Below are 22,259 nucleotides of genomic sequence, written 5' to 3'. Positions count from 1 at the left end.
AGTATCCATGACAAGATGGTTATGTTAAAAGACCAAGAACACAAGTTGATTTATACTGCCTCTGAAGATAAGCTGACGCGAATACAAAAGAGGGCTAAATATAAAGTGTCAAAGAAAGATGCAGCAGTTGATGGGTCCAAATGTGCTAACAAAGGTAATAAATGCAATGTCATGCATGTATAGGAAGAGGAATATGTTGATAAAGGAGGCACAATCCACATTGACTTAGAGGATGCACCATTCCAGCTTGGTTCATAGGTGAGATACAAAAAGAAGAAGTGGTTGGTGAAAGGCCATAGAAAGAATGGAGTGATAGAAATTGAAGCTCTATACTCTAGGATAGTCAAGAGGGTGGACCAAAGGCAATTAATGAATTGGTGATGAAGACATCAACATGGAAGAGGAGACGTGAGCTTTATTGTGTCAAGCTAGTGACGTAAAAAGAGCGCTTACTAGGAGGCACCCTAGTAATCCAAGAACATTATTTTTCTTGTGCTTAAATTTTTAAATCTTGGTGATGTAATTATGAACAATTTTTAAAATTTTGTGTATTCGGTAGCTTCTACTGAGGGAAGCTAAAAATTTTATGTACTCACTGAAGGGTATAAGAAGGTACATCTAGTGAAGGATGTTGGAAAGATATGCACTTACTGATAAAACACTAGGTATGAATGCCAATCATACGAGTCTGCTTCAGATGTGAAATTAGTTTCTGTGATAGAAAATCACAAGTTCAAGCAAGAACCTACATACCGTATTCGAGTAACAACTGTCTTCAAAATTGTTCTGACAAACGGGAAAAGTTTAGGGGACAATCCTCTCCAACGTACCCAAAAGATGAGCCAAATAAAAATCAAATGATATTTTTTTTACAATTTTTTAGAGTAAATTATTCTGGAGCTGGTTCGAGTTTGTAGGGTTGACGATGGTGAAAGACACCAAGTCCGAACTCTTGCGGCGCAAGCGGTGGATCTACCTTCATCCTCATCCCATGAACACCATTCTCCACCATCGCCTCAGGCTAAGTTCGAACCCATGATTTCTCCACCTCCCAGATCTACCACATCTTCTACCAAGCCCCCGAGCTCTTGGTATGCGACCCCACCAAAAGGCTTCTCCCCAAAGTCCAATTCTTAGCCTCTAAAGGCGCTTCTCCTCCGACACCATTCTCATCGTCTCCAAGACCGCCTGTGTCATTCATTACGGTCTCAACAACCATACATTTCCATCTTTGAACTGATCCGAACATTCTTGTCATCCGACCTAAATGCCCTCACTATGTTCACTATGACCACCTCCATCAACATTCAGACACCCTTTTAATTGTGAATTCTCTCAAATTAGGTCAAATTAGGGATTTAAGGAAATCCCATACTTTTCTTTTATAATAGGCAATCAGGTATACAAAGAAGAAGTTGAAGAAGAATCAATAGCATAAGAAGGTGGCGTCAACGACACAAGCGTGAGATCCATGGAGGTGGCCATGGAGGATCTACCGAGGAAGAGGAAGAGAAGTTGCCTTTCTCTTTTGCTTTTTCATTTGATTAAATTTAACTTATTTAAAACTATAAATAAAAAAAAAATATCCACCTAAGGCAATCAAACTCTGCTTAGTAATAAAAAATTACTCCGTCAGCAAGTCACAACACAAAATTTTTAACGTCGTCCAACCTACTTAACGGCAAAGTCCAAATTGAGTCAATTTTTCACAAAATGGGACCTAATTGAGATTAACTAAAATACAATGACCTATTTGAGACAATTATCCACAAATAGGGATATTCAAAATGATTTAACATATATCTAATTATATTTATTCTATATAATTGAAAGTATTTTTATTGTATATTAACATAAACTAAAATATTTTATAACATTTTTATACAATATTATGTTTTTATTTTGATGAAAAATCATGAATATATACCTATTATATAATTATAATATTATAAAAACAATAAAGAAATTTATTACTGAATTTTATGCTCATTGTTTATAATTCCGACAAAGATTTTAGTAACATTTTTTATTTTAATAATTTTTATAAGAATTATTTTCAACTTTTACTTTTATTTTGTACTTGTATTTATTGTAGTTTTACTATAATAAAATAACGGATACACTTTCACACCCCACGAGTTTCCGTGTTATTTCATAAGACTTTAATTTTATAGACATCAATCAGGATTGGGCGCATTAAATATTTGATTAAAATAAAAAATAAAATATTTATAAATAAAATAACTGAAGGGTTATAATATTCTTTATGTTTATTTGCATTTTCAACCGCATAATAAATATTTTTTCGGTCTTTTATATATATTTTTTAAATATTTTAAAAGGTAGTTGAAAATGTTGAGAAAAGGTAAACACTGAGGATAAAATACTCGTTGCGCTTACTGGTCAGAAAAATCAAACTTGCTCCAAGTTGGAAGTCTTTTTATAATAATTGCAAACTGTTTCTCACATAGATCTTGAAATATCTAAAAATAAATTATAGAGGTGGGAAAAGCAAGGCATAGCAACTATAAATGAAGTTTCTCATATGTTGGTCTTGGTCGTGGTCTCCGAGTTGTTTAATAAACTTGTACAAAAAATAAGTTGAGTAATAAAAGCACGTTGGTTAACCTTAACCTTAATCACAACCTCAAATCATTTGTAACCTTCAACCAAGACCAACTCTCTGTGTTTCCACTTTCTGCTTCTTCAACTTCCTTTCTCGATCCATTCTTTGGAACCAACACCGAACCAAATCTAGAAGCCTCTCCGGTTTGAAAAATGCCCGGTGTCCGGTTCCACTTCTAGCTTTTCATTCCTCTGGTTCAATACCATGACACCTGGTAAACGTGTCTTTTCGTTTTCTTAATTGTGTTTTCTTTAGGAAAAGAAAAAGAAACTGGAAATTGGGATGTTTAATGTTTTGGAGCGTGTACGGCTGAATTAATGAGTTTGACTTGGTTTGTTTGTATAGTTGAAATGATCCACATCACTTGTGACTTGGTGTGTGTGTGTGTACGCGCATTTTGTTTAGTTTTCTGTCATTTCTTCTTTCAATTGAGACTGTGTGCTTTGGAATCTATTGTTATTTGTTTGGAATCCGTGAAAAATAAACACTCGCAGTTACACTAAAGCATTTTAGTATATTCTATGTAACATGCTTTTAGCATTTTGATTTAATTTAATAGATTTTTTTTGCTGCCCCTAACTCATTTTTCTTCGGATTGAAATGGAATATTGGAGTAATTGATTGGTGCTGGGCAGATAAGAAAAATTTAAGTTGTTAGTTGCATATGAAGTTCTTATTAATGGTTAAACATGTCGCCGTGTTATCTAATTCATCTGCGCTAAGGTAGAAAAGAAAACGATGGTGATGATGACGAGGATAGAAAGGTTTATAACTTATTTGACTTATTTATTGTTGTTCTTTCAGGTTACGAATACGATATTAATGATCTGCATCAAGAAGCTCAAGCCAGATGGCTGAAGCCAGCAGAAGTGATGTACATTTTACAGAATCATGAAAAGTTCCAGCTCACCCAAGAGCCCCCGCAACAGCCAACCAGTAACAGCCGTCTTCCCTTTTTCTGATTGATTGTAGAAATAAGAAAAACTGACAACCTTTGTCATTCTTGTTTGTTTATTCAGAATGACTTATAATGTGCTGAATGCCAACATTATCATTTGATCTACTTAACAGGTGGATCCCTGTTTCTGTTTAACAAAAGAGTCCTTCGTTTCTTCCGGAAAGATGGTCATAACTGGCGCAAGAAAAGAGATGGAAGAACTGTGGGAGAAGCACACGAACGGCTCAAGGTGTGTAGCTACTTACTAGTGTATGTGCTATTGTGTTTATTAGATTTCCATGAAAAAGGAACACTTATTATTAGCAAGTGTCTAGAGGGGCTCTCAGTTGCAGCAATGCAGCCATAAATCTGTTTGTAAGAGGGAGGCAAGATTTCTTGAATTGTTTGAAAAAGTATATTCAAAACTTCGAATAGATGTCTCAAGCAGATGACTAGTGGCAGATGATATTATTTAAAAGTATTTAATAGTCCTTATTAGGAGTTTCATTTTCAATTGTATTAGACAAGTTTCTTCATAAATACTTCTAGGAAATAAAATAAGAAGAAAGAAATGAAATGAGCTTCTCCATAAATTCAAATTATCTTCACAAGTTAAAAATAAGAATTTAGAGAAGTCATATGAAAGAGTTTCTGCAAATTAGCTATGTATTAACTAATTTTAGCTCATGAAGAAACTCATTTCAAATTTTCTTCGTATATTTTTCTCCTATAAGTGTTTCTAGAGAAGCTTGTCCAAACAAGCTGTCCTATTTTATGCTTCTAAGATGCTTTTGGAAACAATAATGAATGATTTTGTCTATCAGTTATTCTTTCTGTCTCTCTCTCTTTATACACACACACACATATATATTACATATAACTGATATTTGTTCAAGGACACTTTTTAGTATGTTTTCTGAACATTGTTTCCTTACTATTACTATATTGATGAGTTTAGGTCGCCATTTTTATTTCATGGTATTTCATATACTGATTTCTTCACTTGAAATGTTTTAATAATCTGCATGTATAGGTTGGAAATGTTGAAGCCTTAAATTGTTACTATGCACATGGAGAGCAGACACCTAGTTTCCAGAGGCGGAGCTATTGGATGTTGGATCCGTGAGTAAATTTTAGTTATAATCTAACTGCATATCCCTCAAAATTACTATTATGCTTGTCACAAAATGTAGGATCCTTTAAACAAACACGCAATATTCAGGAAAAAAATCCTCCTTGAGGTTAACTAAACTTTAAATGAATTGCAAAGATTAAATAGCCTAGACTTTGAAACAAAATCAGCTTTTGATGTTCATAACTATTTGAGATATGCTTTTATATTTTTTACTGTAGTAGTTGTTCGTAATCACCCTTGATATTGTTTCATGGCAGGGAATATGAGCATATTGTTCTTGTGCATTATAGAAACACAAGTGAGGTGAGTCTCCAACATCTGATACCAGATAAACATGATAATGATACTTGTACCCTTGTGCATAGTGTCCCTCCAGAAAAATTTGGGAACCCTTTTGTTCAAGATCTGTCTTACCTGTTTCTGATTAGTTATTTTTCTTACACTTTTCCTCCCTTTTTACTTTGTCTTGTGAAGCTCAAATAATTTGGTTTATTTTCCTATTTCAAGCAATTTCAAACATTTTTCTTGTATTCTTAAATATTTACTTTCTGTAGATGGCTCATGCATTTGTCCATGTGCTGTTTTGTATTTCTTGTTTAAGTGGTACTTATAGAAAGGGGAATAATGAGAAGGTGTTGAAAGTTTATTATAGAAGGAAATTTAAAAATTAATTAGCCGTTAGCAGCTGCTACAGGAAGGGGGCAGCGACTTTCTTTTAGGAAGTCTATATATTCTTTTCTTATGTGGTAGATGGGAGGGAGCATAGTAGTTTTGTACAGGGAATGCCCTGTGTGAAAGGAAGTATTTTCATTTTTAACCTGTGTTAAGAAGTTTACTGAAAATTAATACAGTTTTGAAGAACTGCCACTACAATCTCTCTCGGGCGTTTTACCTTCTTTTGAAGTTTACTGAAAATTAATACAGTAAAATAAAGCATACTAGACATAAGAGAAATAAAGGAACCGCTCAGCAAACAGAGGAAGAAGATTGCAGACTTGAGATCAAACATGACTCTAGTAAAAGAAATCATACTAGATATGAGAGAAATAAAGGAAGTGCTTCTTGAAATCAAGGAAAGAAAGAAACTGTCAAATGGAGGCGAAAATTCAATCAATAGGGAGGAGAAAAGAGAAGAGGAGGATATTGCCAATGATGGATTTAATAAAGATGAGAAAGAACCAGTAGAAAATAATATTGAAATTTATTATTTAGAATTGATTGAAAATACATTCTCATATCCTCTATTTGTAACAATCTAATTCTCCTAGAAAAGGAAATAGAGAAACTAGGAAACAAAATAAAATAAAAGATTGTATGACTACTTTCTCTAATTAGGAAGATTCTAAATAAATCTTCTCTAATTACAACAGAACCATTTCACCCTTGGTTCAAAAGGGTGGAGTTGCCCATGTTTGAGGGAATTGATCCATTAGGATGGATAACTCAAGCTGGAAGATTTTTTGAGGTACAAAATAGCTCTCAAACTAAAAGATTGTGCTTGGCCCTTAACAACATGGAGGGAAACTCTAGCTACTAGCAAGTTTTGGTGCCATAAGATCGAGAATCCATCTTGGGAGGAATTTGTGCTGTAATGAGTAGAAGATCTGGAGGCAGAGAGCTGTATTGTTTCTGAAAGGCAGTTGGAATATTTCAAAGGGAGGAGTGCCTTAGGTCCAAAAGCATACTATGGCTCAACATCATGATGTAGTATTTGGTACAAAAAACATGTTGCTGATGATTATGCTAAATGACTTTTGAATAGGTTATACAAAGGCTGGGAAAGTTGTTGCAAAATCACTTGCTTGTTTGACAGACGGAGCAACCAAAACGGAATGTAAGAACCCACACATTAAATTTTAACAATGTCCATTTCTGGATATAAGTTACTGTCCTGCATCATAAGTCAACTTCTCCAATGGGAAAAACCTAGTGGTTGTTGTTTACCTGGAATGGCATAGAGAGGATATCATAAGGATTCCTGTTGTCAATGAAAATGTTGGTGTTCAGGATTCCAGTGGGAAAAAGGTCCAATGTCAACTAGTGCCAATACCCTGACGTTTTTCTCAGTTTAAGAAACTATCACAGTGGCATACTTGGTAGGGTCTCCAACTGTGAAACCCAAATACTGACTTGCTTTTCCAACAATCCAACAGATGTTCCCCCAATTGGTTTTAGCACTTACTATGTATCATATGCCAAAGGTGAAGCTACGATTTTGGATGGAGATCCTGCTTACACGTCAAAGAATGGGAGATAATTACAGTGGATCTAGAAAACTTGAAATTAATTTATTCTATGAAGGAAGGAAGCTTACTAAATACATCAACAACAGAAGAAAGGTTGAAGAATCCCTAGAGCAAGCATAAATTTTATGCTGACAGGATTTGATGGAATTAGTTAGGCATCTGGTGCATATATTTTTAGACCTGATGGTTTGCCATCTCCCATCAATTCCAAAAGGAAGTCTCCTCTCAGTTTTCCAAGCACTAATTGTGCATGAAGTGCATCAGCAGATCGGTTAATGGATGTACTAGAGTTTTAGATTGTACAACAGTAAAAATCATGCTGAAGTTGAGATTATTGTTGGACCTATACACATTGTTGAAACTGAGATTAGAACAAATTTGGCAAGCCACAAAACCTTCTGTACACCCTCCAATGTCTCTAATTTCAATGAACGTGTTTGAGACTACAGAAAAGACTGGCAATTGGAAATGAATCAACCTGTTGGAAATTATTACCCTATCAACTTTGGGATTTACCTGAAAGACAAAAGCAAAGAGTTTTCTATTTTGGTAGATAGAGTTGTTGGGAGCTCCAACATCATAGATGGACAATTGGAACTAATGATCCATAGGAGATTACTTAAGGATGATTCTAGAGGTGTTGCAGAGGCACTGAATGAAACAGTTTGCATCCATAATAAGTGCTTGGGAAATACTATTTTAGAATTGATCATGTAGGAGAGGGTGCTAGATGGCATCGATCATTGGGTTAAGAGATATATTCATCCTTTCTTTTAGCTTGCGATCAATTTCCAAAATTCAACCTTGAAGACAAGGTTGTTCCAGTAGAGGCAAGTAATGATAGAAAAGTGGAATAATAAGGTGTGGAAAGTTTACTATAGAAAGAAGTTTAAAAATTAGTTAGCTATTAACAGATGTTGCGGGAAGGGGGTTGAAACTTTCTTTTAGGATGTTATAACCCTTTGTTCAGAATAGTTTTATGTTAGTTGATTTGCAACAAATTTGTTGTTATTTGGGGTTATAAAAACCCCAGTTTGTAATAATAAAAACAAGAAAGAAGTATTCTAATAGTTTGTGTTGAGTGTGCAATGCTGCCTGACTTCCGGTAGTATAATTGTGAATGTGTGTCGATGTATTGCTGTAAGGAATAGTGGCAGTGGAAAGAAGTGGTTACTGGGTAGCAGTTACGTGAAGAGGTGGAAGAGGTGAGAAAGAATATTACAATTGGTATCAACTAGCCGGGGATGATAGTGACCAACAAGGAATTGGAGAGCAGGATAGACTTTTTGGAAAAATGGTGGCAGAAGTCAAAGAGTCCCAAGAAGCTACTGAGAAATCTTTGTGTGGGCTACAACAAGTTGTTGAAAGACTGATCTCTTCGATGGCAGCCATGAATACTGCCAAGCAAATTGATCTTCCGCCTGTAGCACATCAAGAATCTTTTCATTGTTCTGCTGTTCTTGCTAGAACCCATTTACACTTTCCCAGTTTTGATGGGACAAACTTCAGAGATTGGCATGCTAAAGCAGAACAGCTTTTTGAATTCGAAGGAACCCAGTTCAACAGAGAGCTCGACTACTGTTGCTCTCAATGGAAGGCAAAGCCTTTGCTTGGCAGAGACATTATGTTAAAACATTTGATTTTAACCGACAATCTTGGAAAAAAATTCTGCAGGATGTGGGAATAGGTTTGATGATGGTATTTTTGATGATCCAGTGTCTGGATTGGCTTCTTTGAAATACGAAACTTCTTTAACTGAATTTAGAAAACTTTGATACTCTTTTAGCTAGAGTAATAATTTTGAAGAACTTGCTTTAATTCTTTTTCTTTCCAGATTAAAATTGGAATTCAAAAAGTTTATATGTCTTCATAGGCCACAATCCATTCAAGAAGCAGTTCGGTTGGCTCGCTTCCAAGAAGAAGTCTTACAAGAATTAACTAAGAAGTTGCAGGGACCGTCTTCGAGAATTGTGGATGATTCAGGCAGACCTCCCGGGATTGTACTCAATGCTTCAACTTCTTTGTGGTTCTCTTTCCATCAATTGATTCGTACTGCTGCTACAAAAAGTAATACTAGGACTTGAGGTCAAGTCCTGTGTGTAGGGGTGGAAATTTGTTATAACCCTTTGTTTAGAATAGTTTTCTGTTAGTTGATTTGTAACAAATCTGTTGTTATTTGGGGTTATAAAATCCCTGGCCATTGATAATGATAACAAGAAAGAAATATTCTAATAGTTTGTGTGTTGAGTGTGCAATGCTGCCTGAGTTCCGGAGTATAATCGTGAGTGTGTGGGGTTGAATTGCTGTAAGAAACAATGGTAGTGGAAAAAAAGTGGTGACTAGGTACCAGTTACGTGAAGAGGTGAGAAAGATTATTGCATAGGATTCTTTTCATGTGGTTGATGGGAGGGAGGATAGTTGCTTTGTGACAGGGAATGCCCTGTGTAGGGAAGTATTTTCCTTTGTAAACCTTTGTTAGGAAGTTTACTGAAATTAATACAGTTTTGAGGGACTGCCCATACAATTTCTCTCCTGCATTTTGTCTTCTTTTGAAGGTTCCGAACAAGTACTCTGATTCTTTTGGTTACCATTAATATTACTTCAGTGTTTTAATTCTCTCATTTTCTATTTTCAAACTTCTTTCTTAAAAGTACATTTATGCTTCCAAAGTGGCATATGTTCATTTAATAATGAATTTAATTTGTATGATCTGATAGTGTAAAAGTTTTTTACATTATCATCTAATCACAGATTGTCATGAATGAGAAAAATTGTTGATTTTTGTAATAATTACTTAAAGGTAATATCTAGGGTTATTTCTAATTGATTGGTGGTGTAAAATGTAAAATTCTTTATATTGATAGTTCATGAAACTTTGACTCTTTAATAATTACTCTGCAAAACAATTCAACTATCAATTAAAGCCATTCCCCGAGCATTCTCTTATCTTCCTGAAACTTTTTCTATTTCCTAAGTTTATGAGCATGCCTTAATCTCCTTAAACTACCAGAATTTACCAACATGAAGGGCTGCATCTCACCTCCCCTATCCTAAGTTTAAGACCAAATGCACTTTGGATAACTTTTTCCTACTTACAAATCCTTGGTATTTAATTCTTTCTAAGATAAGGGAAATTGATATAAGAAGAGTCAGTGATTATTCCAAGATTTGCATTGTGGTATTGCTTTTATGCACTAATTCTTTCCTTTTCTCAAATGAAGATATTCTTAAATCTTCTTACGAATCATATGTGGTATTATTTCATCATATTCTTTTATTCAGCTTGTGCATCGTGACATTGTTGTGCAGCCCATCTTCAAGTTTTGCTTTAACGTATGCACTCGTGTTATAGGGAAGACTCAGTTCTGGAGCTGGGGCACAATTGTCACCAAGTTCCTCTTCTGCATTTAGTCAGAGTCCTAGCCCTTATTCTAATCAGAATCCAGGGTCAACATCCATACTCGTTGATTCATATGAACCTAATCAGAGTTTCTCCAGTCCTGGAACTACAGAAGTTACGTCTGATATATTCACTCTGAACAATAAAATGGATCACATGGATGGAACCGATGCAGAATCAGGAACCTCATCTGAGCTTGAAGTTACTCAAGCTTTGCGTCGACTGGAGGTACAATTAAGTTTGAATGAGGAAAGCTTTGAAGATATTGCTCCCTTCTGCAATAAGCATGAAACTGCCCACGTTTCAAACCCTCTGGACAATCAAAGGGTGATCAGCAATCAAGAGCAATCTGCTGCTTTCTCTGGACCTGTTAATCAAGGGCTATTTTATGATGAATATAATGGAAGACAAGGTAAAACAAACTTGAGCTGTTGAGAACACATTGTTTAAATTAGTGAAATATCTGAATGCATAATTTAACCTGTTTGCATACATCGTCTTCTACTTATGTAGAACTGCTTGCTTCTTGCCTTGCTAATTTTCTGTAATTTGTTGGTGGAAATTTATAGCATGCCTTGACCATCTTGTTTTGTGTATCTGTTTAACTGTTTAATTTTCTCATCAAAACCTAATTCCCCTATGAATGTTAATAGAATTGGATTCTTATGAGAGCTATATAACCATAAAAAGATGGCTCCAAAAAATCTACTCACATTTAGGTTTCTTTGAAATTGACATTACTCCAGTAGACTTTATAAAAATATAAAAAATGTGGAATAGGCTATAAATGTTTGATTGGAAAATTCCATACGTTACATTAGTATGATTGTTTTTTTTTCCATTTTTGTGGTTGATAAAGAAAATAAAACAATTGTAGTAGTCTTGATAAATTGTGTGTTGCTGACGAGTACTTGAGTAAACTTCTACTAATAACAAGAAAAGGTTGTGTTGTTATTTTAAAAGAGGCTGCAGAGATCATAACACAGCATACTGACACTATGGTGATGGCCAACCTGAATTAAGATTCATTTAAACAAGGAAAAATACTACGTTTTTTGAAAAATTCAAGGAAAAACGCTGAAACAGCTTCAAAATATACTTAGACAGTAGATTGGGAGCTCAAAATTAGTCTCAAAAAGGGTAATCCGGGTTTCAAATGTGTAACAAGAGACTCGAAAGGAGCTTTCTGTTGATACCAAATGGGCCTTTTTAATAACACCTTTATCAAAAGTTATGGTTGTTTAAAGCTCACTTGCCTGTTCAGAATCTAAAGGTTGTATATTTTGGTTTTTGACATACTTCTCAGTCGATCCTATGTTATTATTTGTGGTCAGAAGTCTTTGTATGACGTTATTATGGTTTTTGCTCTGCCCAGTTTTTCCTTGTAAATTAGTATTTCATCCGATCAAGCCCTTCATTTATAACTTTAATATTTCAAATTTCAACTGAAATTCAGCTCCTTGTAGTTTTGTTTTATCCTCTTCATTGTGGAAACATCACCTAGTAAGAGGGCAAGGTAAAAGATGCTAAAAGTGTTTATTTTTACAGGTGATGGAAGTCAATGCTATCATGAACTAATAGACCATGGTTACCCAGATGAAAATGAAGAGGCTTTATGGACAGGGGTGCTGGAATCGTGCAAGTCCTCAACTGCTGTCAAGTTACCACCGGAAAATGTATACATGGCAGCTGAAAATGTAAGTGTTTCTTGGACTTCATAAAATTTATATGATTTTGAAATTTATGTTTGTTCAGATGTTGAAAGATTCTCTTGTGTTTATGCAATTCTTAAATTTTTTTCTTAAAGCAGGAAAATTCAGTATCTTTTTCGAGAAGGGTACAAGTACCAGTTTCCAAACAGGAAGAGAATCACTGGCTCAACTTCAACAGTGATAATTCTCAAAGCTGTATGATATAATTTCACCGTTTTGAATTTACTATTTTTGGTATAAGATTTTGGTGTTTCTTCAACTTCTGATTCCCCACCATGTTAGCAGCCGTTTTCTCACCACCTCAAGGGGTTGATGATGTCAAATTTCCTGCATATTCTTCTGTGGTGGAAACACGAGTAACTAATTCTGGCTACTATGAAACATTGTTTGACCAAAGCCAAATTATAGCACCTCTAGATGCAGATTCAAGCTTGACTATTGCACAAAAACAGAAATTTACCATTAAGACATTCTCCCCAGAATGGGGTTATGCCACTGAGACCACAAAGGTTAGTGCCTTCAAAGCCCAACTCCTTGCATCCCCAATGCAACGAATTATTACTCTTTGCATTAGTTTCATCTTCTAAACAATGAAGTGAAAGTGCTCATTCATTTGGTTAATAACTATTGGTCTTGTACCATACCTCGGCTCCAGAAGAGTTTTAAAATATATTCTTAACTCTGTTAAAATCTATATGAAATTCTTGTGGTAGTGATAGTGTAAAGCAATTATATATAAAACTCGGTCTATATATAAATAATTAGGCTAGAGAAATGTTGATCAAGCATGTGTCTTTGTACACTTAGGACTTAATAAGCCGAGTATCTCTTTTTGTCTTTCAGCTTTCTTATCTTGATGTTATATTTTGTGTTGATTTTGTCCAAACTGGATTCCTAAAGCTCCATACTATATGCGTAGGTCATCATTGTTGGGTCTTTTCTGTGTCATCCATCAGATTCTACCTGGGCATGCATGCTTGGTGATGTTGAAGTTCCTGTTCAGATAATTCATGATGGTGTAATCTGTTTTGAAGCTCCTCCTCACCTTCCTAAAAAGGTTACACTGTGCATTACTTCCGGAAACCGGGAGTCCTGCAGTGAAGTCAGAGAGTTTGAATACCGTGATAAGACTTATAGTTGCACCCAATGTAATCAATCAAAAACAGAAGCCACTAGAAGTCCTGAAGAGCTGTTATTACTTGTTAGATTAGGACAGATGCTTCTTTCTACATCAACAATAAAGAACGACCACATAGAACCCGGAATTCCTCTCATAAAACAGAAAGCTGATGATGATTCATGGAGCCATATTATAGAGACTCTTCTAGTTGGCAGTGGAACATCGACTAGTATTACTGATTGGCTTCTTGAAGAGCTTCTAAAGGATAAGCTTCAACAGTGGCTTTCTTACAGATCTCAGGAAAGAGATGAAGAGACAGGCTGCTCTTTGTCCAAGAAAGAGCAAGGCATTATTCACATGGTTGCTGGATTGGGTTTTGAGTGGGCCTTGAACCCTATTCTTAGTTGTGGAGTTAACATAAATTTCCGTGACATCAATGGGTGGACTGCCCTTCATTGGGCTGCCCGTTTCGGAAGGTAATGGAAATCTAGAGGCCTTGCTACTTTGTTATTAACTGATTATTTAGCTTTGGTGAAATATGTTGATACTACTGTAACAAAGATAGGGAAAACATGCATTCTTAAAAGTTTTGGGCAAACAACACGTTCTTGGTAAAATCTGTGGATAAATTTTTAATTTTCTTTCCTTGGGAGAATAGAAAACAGATGGAAGGAAAGATAACAAGGACAAAGGAGAATAAATTATCTGATCTCTTATTGACGGCATAAAGCACTAAATGCAAGGAAAAATATATGATAAGTTTATAGGTACCCAAACTTTATTATATCCCAAAGAACTCCATGACGGGTTCTTGGATGATCTTGCAAAGAGACCGACAGTTTGATCTGCACCAGAAAGTAGAACAGGCACACACAACACCAGGTCTTTTGAGAGGACCTGTCTCTCCCTTCCCTTTGTCTATCAAACAACACAAACTGCAGAAAACAATCCCCCAAACAGACTTTATAATAATCTGACACACAACAAACCCACCACACAGACAGCTGTCACTCTTATTCTTTCTAATATATACTTCCCCCTAACCTATCAATACCCTTCCATGAAGTTTCACCTTGTCCTCAAGGTGAAAAAGCAGGAAACTTAGTATTGATAGCTGTAGCAGTTTCCTAACTGTTTTCAATCTGGAAATTCTTTATGAATCCAGGTAGCAAATTCCCCTAACTCTTGAATTTCCTCTTCTGAAATAAGCAGCATATGGAGCTGTGTATTTTTGCAAGTATGATTAGGCCCAAACTTCTCATTGCATCTGAAATATAAGCCCATTTTTATCTTATCTTGCAATTCTTCTTGGGACAATTTCCTAAACAATGCCCCTCTTTGTTGAGTCCTAGCAGGAGAACTAAGATGGTGCTCAAAGAGCCATTGCTCTCTCCACTTCCTCTGTTGGAGTTGGTACAGCCCACTGAATTTCCCCCTTCCTTTGAGTAACTAAGAGTAGGTGACAACTGTTTGTAGGTGTTACTTTAGAGCTCCACAGCAGGAGATTTTCCCTTGCTGGTGACTCTAACGTTTTCTTCCACCATTTGAGCCTTCAACATTAAGTCAACAAGATTCTTGGGCTCATACAGCTTAACCTCAGCCTTTATTTCTTCCTTCAAACTATTCAAGAATGTGCCAATCACATAATTTCAAGAACCTTGCATATTGTTCAGACTGTTTGTAGAGATATTATATTTAGTTTATATTGTGTTTATGTTAATTAGGGAAACATAGTACCTATATGTTTATTAGGGAAACATTGTTCTTATTTTATTTTATTTTATTCTTACATATTCATTTGTATTTGGGCTTAGCCCATATTTCTTCTATTATAAATAGAGAACCCTATGTGTATGCAAAGACACACAAGGGAAATTTCTCCTCATCTCTACACTATTTCATATGGTATCTAGAGCTTAGGTTTTGATCCAGCCTCTTCCACGGTCGCAGCCTCTGCCACCGCCACCGGAGCCGCCGCCGTTGCCGGAGCAGTTGCCGAAACCTCGCCGGAGAAGTCACCGGAGCCTCGCCGGAGCCGCCACCGGAGTTCCAGAATTGACCGGTGACCACTCCATCCGAATCGCCTCCTTGCCCTCTTTCTGGATCTGTGGTCATTGCGTTAATCGGAGCATGTTGAATTTTTAGGATTTGTCCCTCTCCATGGCGTCTTCCTCGTCTACAACCACCTCTGTTAGTGCCTCATCTTCTTCTGCTGGTGCCTCATCTGATTCCCCAATATACACCAATTATGTGAATGTACACTTGTCCATTGACAAGTTAGATGGCACGAATTATGCAACATGGGCGTCCGACATCAAACTTTGGTTGAAGAGTCAGGGGTATGTAGATCACCTTACTAAAAATGTGACTAGTACTACCACAGAGGACACTTCCCGCTGGATGAAAATTGATGCCCAATTATGCATCGTCATAAAGTCCACCATTCACTCTTCTCTGAAACAAATGTTTCGATCATATGGGCACAAGCGAAGTTATTATACACGAATGACACCCAGCGTCTTTATGGTGTTTGTCAGGATCTATTCACTATTATTGGTCCACGCAATCCTGGTCCCATGGCAGAATATTTGGGTAAAGTTCATGCCCTCCTTCATGATTTTAATGAGCTATTACCTCTTGCTTCCACTCCTGCCGAAGAACTGGAACAACGATTAAAGTTCTTCATGCTGTTGGCATTATATGGACTCTCTGATGATTCCTCCCATGTCCGTGATCAGATTTTGGGTTCTCCTATCATACCCAACTTTACTTCTACTTGTTCTGCTCTTTTGCGTATTCCGAGCAAACCAATCATTGAAACATCTCCTCATATTGATGATTCCTCTGTTATGGCTGCCCAACGTGATGATAAAAGTCGGTCTCGCAAGCCAGGTAAAGGACGACCAAAATGTGACCACTGTGGCAAGCTAGGCCACATAATTGATAAATGTTATGCGCTTCATGGACATCCTCCTCGATCTGCAGCAATGACTAATTCTGATTCACCTCCTCGGCATGCAGACCATCCTACTTCATCAAATACTGTAGATAACCCTGCAGTCTTCAACGAATTTCTCAGATGGTATGAGGATCGTCAGCAATCTAGTTCCACTACATCTGCATCTGTTGCACGCACAGGTACACCTTTTGTTGGTTTGACTCACTCCCTCGAATCTTGGGTCCTTGACTCAGGCGCCACCGATCGTATAACTGGTAACAAGTCCTTGTTTTCTTCCTTGTCATGTTCGGATAATTTACCCTCGGTAACAATGGCTGATGGGTCTAGAGTCTCATCTCATGGTATTGATACTGTTCATATTTTTCCGTCCATATCCATTGATCATGTACTCTATGTCCCTAGGTCTCCTTTCAATTTATTGTCCGTCAGTCGTCTAACTCATGCCCTTAATTGTGTTATTTCATTTACTAAAGATTCTGTTTGTTTGCAGGATCGGAGTTCGAAACACATGATTGGCACAGGATGTGAGTCTCATGGCCTATATCTTCTCCGCCCTTCTCCACATGTTGGCGTCATCATGGAGTCACCATCCCTTCTTCATGCTCAGTTAGGTCATCCCAGTCTTGCCAAACTACAGCAGCTTGTTCCGAGTTTGTCGAAGTTATCCTACTTGTCGTGTGAGTCTTGTCAGTTAGAAAAGCATACTCGTAGTTCCTTTCCTCGTAGTGTTTCATAACGAGCATCGTCACCTTTTTCATTAGTTCATTTTGATATTTGGGGACCTAGTCGTGTTAAGTTCACTTTAGGATTTCAGTATTTTGTTACTTTTATTGATGATTACTCCAGATGTACTTGGTTGTTTTTAATGAAGAATCGTTCTGAGTTGTTTTCTATTTTCCAATCATTTTTTAATGAAATAAAAACACAGTTTGGGGTTTTTATTCGAACTTTACGCAGTGATAATGGCTGTGAATACCTTTCTCAACAGTTTAAACATTTTATGGCTTCTCATGGCATTCTTCACCAGACCTCCTGTGCTTATACTCTTCCCCAAAATGGGGTGGCTGAGCGCAAGAATAGACACCTCGTTGAAACAACTCGTACACTTCTAATTCATGGCCAAGTACCCTCGCGTTTTTGGGGTGATGCAGTTCTCACCGCATGTTATCTCATCAACCGCATGCCGTCTTCTGTCCCAGATAACAAAATCCCTCATTCTGTCTTATTTCCTCAAGACCCTTTACATCCATTACCTCTTAAAGTTTTTGGGTGTACATGTTTTGTTCATGATTTTAGTCCTGGTCTTGATAAGTTATCTCCTAGATCTCACAAATGTGTCTTCTTAGGATTTCCACGGTCACAAAAGGGCTATAAGTGTTTTTCTCCTCCCCTCAATCGTCATTTTATCTCTGTTGATGTCACTTTTGATGAATCTTCGTTTTATTTTTCACAACTATCTTCTAGTTTTGTACCTGCACCTACCACTGTTGATATTCCTATTGTCTGTGATCCTTTAGACTCTCATTCTCCACATGATCGTCCTTCAACTCCACCCCTTCAGGTTTATAGTCGCCGCAATCGTCTCCCTCATGACTCACCTCCTATGTCGCCTCCTGTGTCTCCTCCGGCTCTAGCAAATGAGTCTAACCTGCCTATTGCCCTTCATAAAGGTATACGCTCTACTCGTAACCCTTCCCCCCATTATACTGTTCTTAGTTACCACAGGTTATCTCCATCTTTTTACACATGTCTCTCATCCATTTCTTCTGTGTCAATTCCCAAGTCTGTGGGCGATGCCTTAACTCATCCTGGTTGGCGTCAAGCCATGCTGGATGAATTAAGTGCTTTACAGAAAAGTGGAACTTGGGAGCTTGTCCAATTACCATCTGGAAAGTCTGTTGTTGGTTGCAGGTGGGTGTATGCTATCAAAGTTGGCCCTGATGGTACAATTGATCGTTTGAAGGCTCGACTGGTTGCCAAAGGCTACACACAGATTTTTGGTTTGGATTATGGTGATACNTTTTCTCCANTGGNGAAAATGANCTCGGTTCNCCTANTCATTGCCATGNCNGCTCTTCNACAATGGCCTCTTTACCAANTTGATGTCAAAAATGCTTTCCTTAATGGTGATTTGCACGAAGAAATTTATATGGAGCAACCGCCCGGCTTTGTTGCTCAGGGGGAGTCATCTGGATTGGTATGTCGTCTTCGCAAATCCCTATATCGCCTAAAACAGTCTCCTCGGGCCTGGTTTGGTAAATTTAGCTGTGTTGTTCAACAATTTGGTATGTCTCGCAGTGAAGCAGATCATTCAGTGTTCTATCGCCACTCAAGTGTTGGATGTATCTACTTAATAGTGTATGTCGATGACATTGCTCTCACAGGAAGCGACTACCTTGGCATCTCTCAGATGAAACAACACCTTTGTCACCATTTTCAAACCAAAGATGTTGGCAAACTCCGGTACTTTTTGGGTATTGAAGTAGCACAATCCAATGATGGTATTGTCATATCTCAGAGGAAGTATGCATTAGACATCTTGGAGGAAACATGATTAATGAACTGTAAGTCTGTTGAGACACCTATGGATCCTAACATCAAGCTCCTACCAAATCAGGGGGAGCCTTTCTCAGATCCTGAACGTTACAGAAGATTAGTTGGTAAATTGAACTATCTTACTGTTAGGCGTCCTGACATTTCCTTCGAGTTAGTGTGGTGAGTCAATTCCTTAAGTCCCCATGTGAAGACCATTGGGATGCAGTTGTTCGCATACTGAAGTATATTAAAGGATCACCTGGAAAAGGTTTGCTATATGGTCCTAACAACGATACAAAAATCGTTTGCTATTCCGATGCTGATTGGGCTGGTTCCCCTTCTAATAGGAGGTCTACTACTGGATATTGTGTCTCTATTGGTGGCAACCTGATATCTTGGAAAAGTAAGAAGCAAAGTGTTTTGGCTAGGTCCAGCGCAGAAGCAGAATATAGAGCTATGGCATCAGCTACTTGTGAACTTGTGTGGCTTAAACAATTACTTAGTGAATTGAAATTTGGAGATATCACTCACATGACACTTATANGTGATAATCAAGCTNCTCTTCATATTAGCTCTAACCCTGTCTTCCATGTGAGAACCAAGCACATTGAAGTTGATTGCCATTTTATTAGAGAAAAGATCATATCTGTAGATATCAAGACTGAGTTTGTTAACTCAAGCAACCAGTTGGCAGACATATTCACTAAGTCCTTGCGAGGACCTAGAATTGACTATCTTTGTAACAAGCTTGGAACATACGATTTATATGCTCCAGCTTGAGAGGGAGTGTTAGAGATATTATATTTAGTTTATATTGTGTTTATGTTAATTAGGGAAACATAGTACCTATATGTTTATTAGGGAAACATTGTTCTTATTTTATTTTATTCTTACATATTCATTTGTATTTGGGCTTAACCCATATTTCTTCTATTATAAATAGAGAACCTTATGTGTATGCAAAGACACACAAGGGAGATTTCTCCTCATCTCTACACTATTTCATACTGTTCAATATACTCTTCCACCTGCCCAGTTTGGTGAAGCCCAATCAAGATTTCAAAAGGATTTTGAAGCATTGTTCAATTTGTGATCATTCGTTTCGTCTGGCTTAGTGGGTTGTGTGCCTCATTGTTTGTGTGTGAGTGGGTTCTTGAAAGAGGAACCTAACAATTTGGTCCGACCTGCCGGATACCAAATTGGGCACTTAGCAAGAATGGAGAAGGATACGGAGGAAAGGTTAGCAGGGATAGAGATTACCATGGAGGGAATGAAGGCATAATCGGCGGCGGTAAGAAGGGATTTGCAACAGATAATGAAGATATTGGAGATGAACGCCAAACTTGGGGAGGGACAGTTCGACGATAGTTCGGTGAATGAAAATCCACTTCGACATATGGGGGAAACTGGAGGCAGAAGCAGTGGAGCGCGTAATGATGATGAAAAATCGTGGCGGAAAAGGGTGGATTTACCGACATTTGAAGGAGTAGAGCCCTTGAGTTGGATTAATAGGGCGGAAAGGTTCTTTCATATTCAGAAGGTGGAAGACGACAAAGAAAAGGTGGAACTGGCTTATGCCAGTATGGAGGGAAATGCAGCGTACTAGTTCAAATTTTGGAAAGATAAGGCCAAGAACTGTTCTTGGGAGGGACTGAAGGAAGCGTTGATCAACCGCTTCGGAGGAGGTTTCAGGGGGACGATGTTTGAGATTGGCGACTCTGCGCCAAGAAGGGACGGTGGAGGAGTTCGTTCGGGAATTCGAGATTCTGATGGGGCAAACCAAGAACGTGCCAGAAGAACAAGTCTTGGGCTATTTTCTTGCCGGTCTACGCCAGGACATCAAGGGACAAGTGAGAATCCAAGACCCTCAGGAGTTGATAGTGGCCATGCGAGTGGCTTGCGACGTGGAGGACGCGATGTTACGTGCGAAGGGGGGCCATTGGAATGGGTCCAGGATTATCCAGTCTGGATCGTGATCGATGGGGGTGGTAGTGCGATCTGAACCTCCTAAACCCACGATGAACCAACACAGAGGAGCGGAGAGTGTGGGGTCGATATGACGAGAAGGAGTCACACCCGTTTAGGCGGTCAGGACGAATATCGCGGGAGGGAACAATAATAGAGGAAGAACGGTGAGTAACCTTCCTTACCCAAAATTCCTTAAGAGGAGAGAAGAGGGTCGTTGTTTCCATTGTGGAGGCCCGTTCGCTCCTGGCCACCGATGCACCGAGAGGAGTTTGCGCATCCTACTTTTGGTGGAGGATGAGGAGAACGTCGGGAATGAAGAAACGGTGGACCTTGAGGTGAAAACCATGGAGCTATCTGCATGCTTGGCGGATGGGATGACACCACCCAAGACGATGAAGTTGGAGGGGTGGATTGGAGGAAGAAGGGTGGTTGTGCTCATTGATAGTGGAGCCAGCCACAACTTTGTCAACAGGGCATTAGTTGGGGAATTAAAGTTACCGGTGACAAAAACATCGCCATATCCAGTGAGCTTGGGCGATAGGAGGAAGAAATTTACACAAGGGAGGTGTGATAGGATTCGGTTGAGTTTGGGGTAAGCGATGGTTGAGGAGGATTTTTACTTGTTCGATTTAGGTGGAGTTGACATTATTTTGGGGATAGCCTGGTTGGCTAAGCTGGGAGAGGTGGTTATAAACTGGAGGGACATGACCACGAGTTATAACCTGGCGGATAAAAGGGAACCCTGCTTTATCTAGACAGCTGGTGGAGCCGCAGGCCCTTCTTAAGATTGCAGATGCGGAAACGTGGACACTTGTGTGGGAAGTGGGACAAGTGGAGCATGAGGTGACACTGCGTGTTTCAGGAATTAAAAGGGTTGCCTCCACCCAGGGATAAAGAGCACCGCATCACTTTGAAAGGTGTGGACCCGGTGAATGTACCGATACCCACACCTTATGAAAGCGGAGCTTGAACGACAGGTGGGAGACATGATCAAGGCCAAAATAATTCAACCCAGTACCAGTCCATTCTCGAGCCCGGTAATCCTCATAAAAAAGAAGGATGGAAGCTGGAAATTTTGCGTGGACTATCGAGCACTGAACAAAGCCACCATTCCTGATGGAAAAAAAAAAAAAAACTCTAGCTAGGACAAGCCAAATCTAGAAACAAATCAAGCCATAAGTTCATGCATGAAGATTGCGGAATTTGGTGGTGGTGAAAGGTGTTGTTGATAGCTCATGGTTTTGATGAGTTGTATGGTGATGGAAGGTGTGTTTGGTGGTTCTCTAAGAGAGGTTGGGCCAACTCTTGAAGGAAGGTGGCTAGAGGAAGCCACTTGGGTTGCTCTACCCTAGGGTCACCTTAAAAGAGTAGTATGGCACAAAAATGGCAGCATAACTTTACTCTAAATCAAAGGTGATTACATGATGGAAAACACCTCTATTTATAGGCTAAGGTGTCTCAAAAATGGGCTGAAACTTTAAACTAGAAGAGCCACCTTGGTTGTCTTGGAGAGCAAGGAGAAATCCTCTCCAATAAGAGGGAGACAAGTGGCAAAAATCCTCTTAAATGAGAGAGTGACATGTGGCCACTACCTATGGAAAAACTCTCCATTCCTAGAGTG

General features: G+C 38.2%; 1 protein-coding gene across 2 annotated transcripts in view; it reads left to right on the top strand.

The window, feature by feature from the left end:
• The first annotated feature begins 2,539 nt into the window (after positions 1-2,539).
• The window catches only part of LOC106761936 (calmodulin-binding transcription activator 4), a 28,165-nt gene continuing 8,445 nt past the window's right edge, over positions 2,540-22,259 (top strand). Inside the window, exons 1-10 of one of the 2 annotated variants that reach the window (XM_014645562.2) lie at positions 2,540-2,840; positions 3,431-3,562; positions 3,698-3,813; positions 4,597-4,685; positions 4,956-5,001; positions 10,297-10,756; positions 11,893-12,041; positions 12,155-12,251; positions 12,342-12,565; positions 12,976-13,652. In XM_014645562.2, the coding sequence (XP_014501048.1) occupies positions 2,831-2,840; positions 3,431-3,562; positions 3,698-3,813; positions 4,597-4,685; positions 4,956-5,001; positions 10,297-10,756; positions 11,893-12,041; positions 12,155-12,251; positions 12,342-12,565; positions 12,976-13,652 (2,000 nt within the window). In that variant the 5' untranslated portion in view covers positions 2,540-2,830. Of the gene's footprint in view, positions 2,841-3,430; positions 3,563-3,697; positions 3,814-4,596; positions 4,686-4,955; positions 5,002-10,296; positions 10,757-11,892; positions 12,042-12,151; positions 12,252-12,341; positions 12,566-12,975; positions 13,653-22,259 lie in introns of both variants that reach the window. The other variant, XM_022780872.1, reaches the window with a different exon arrangement.

The sequence above is a fragment of the Vigna radiata genome, chromosome 5, assembly GCF_000741045.1.
Source record: "Vigna radiata var. radiata cultivar VC1973A chromosome 5, Vradiata_ver6, whole genome shotgun sequence".
NCBI classification, from domain to species: domain Eukaryota; kingdom Viridiplantae; phylum Streptophyta; class Magnoliopsida; order Fabales; family Fabaceae; genus Vigna; species Vigna radiata.
Note: the sequence above shows the minus strand (reverse complement) of the source record. Positions and strands in the feature narration are given on the sequence as shown.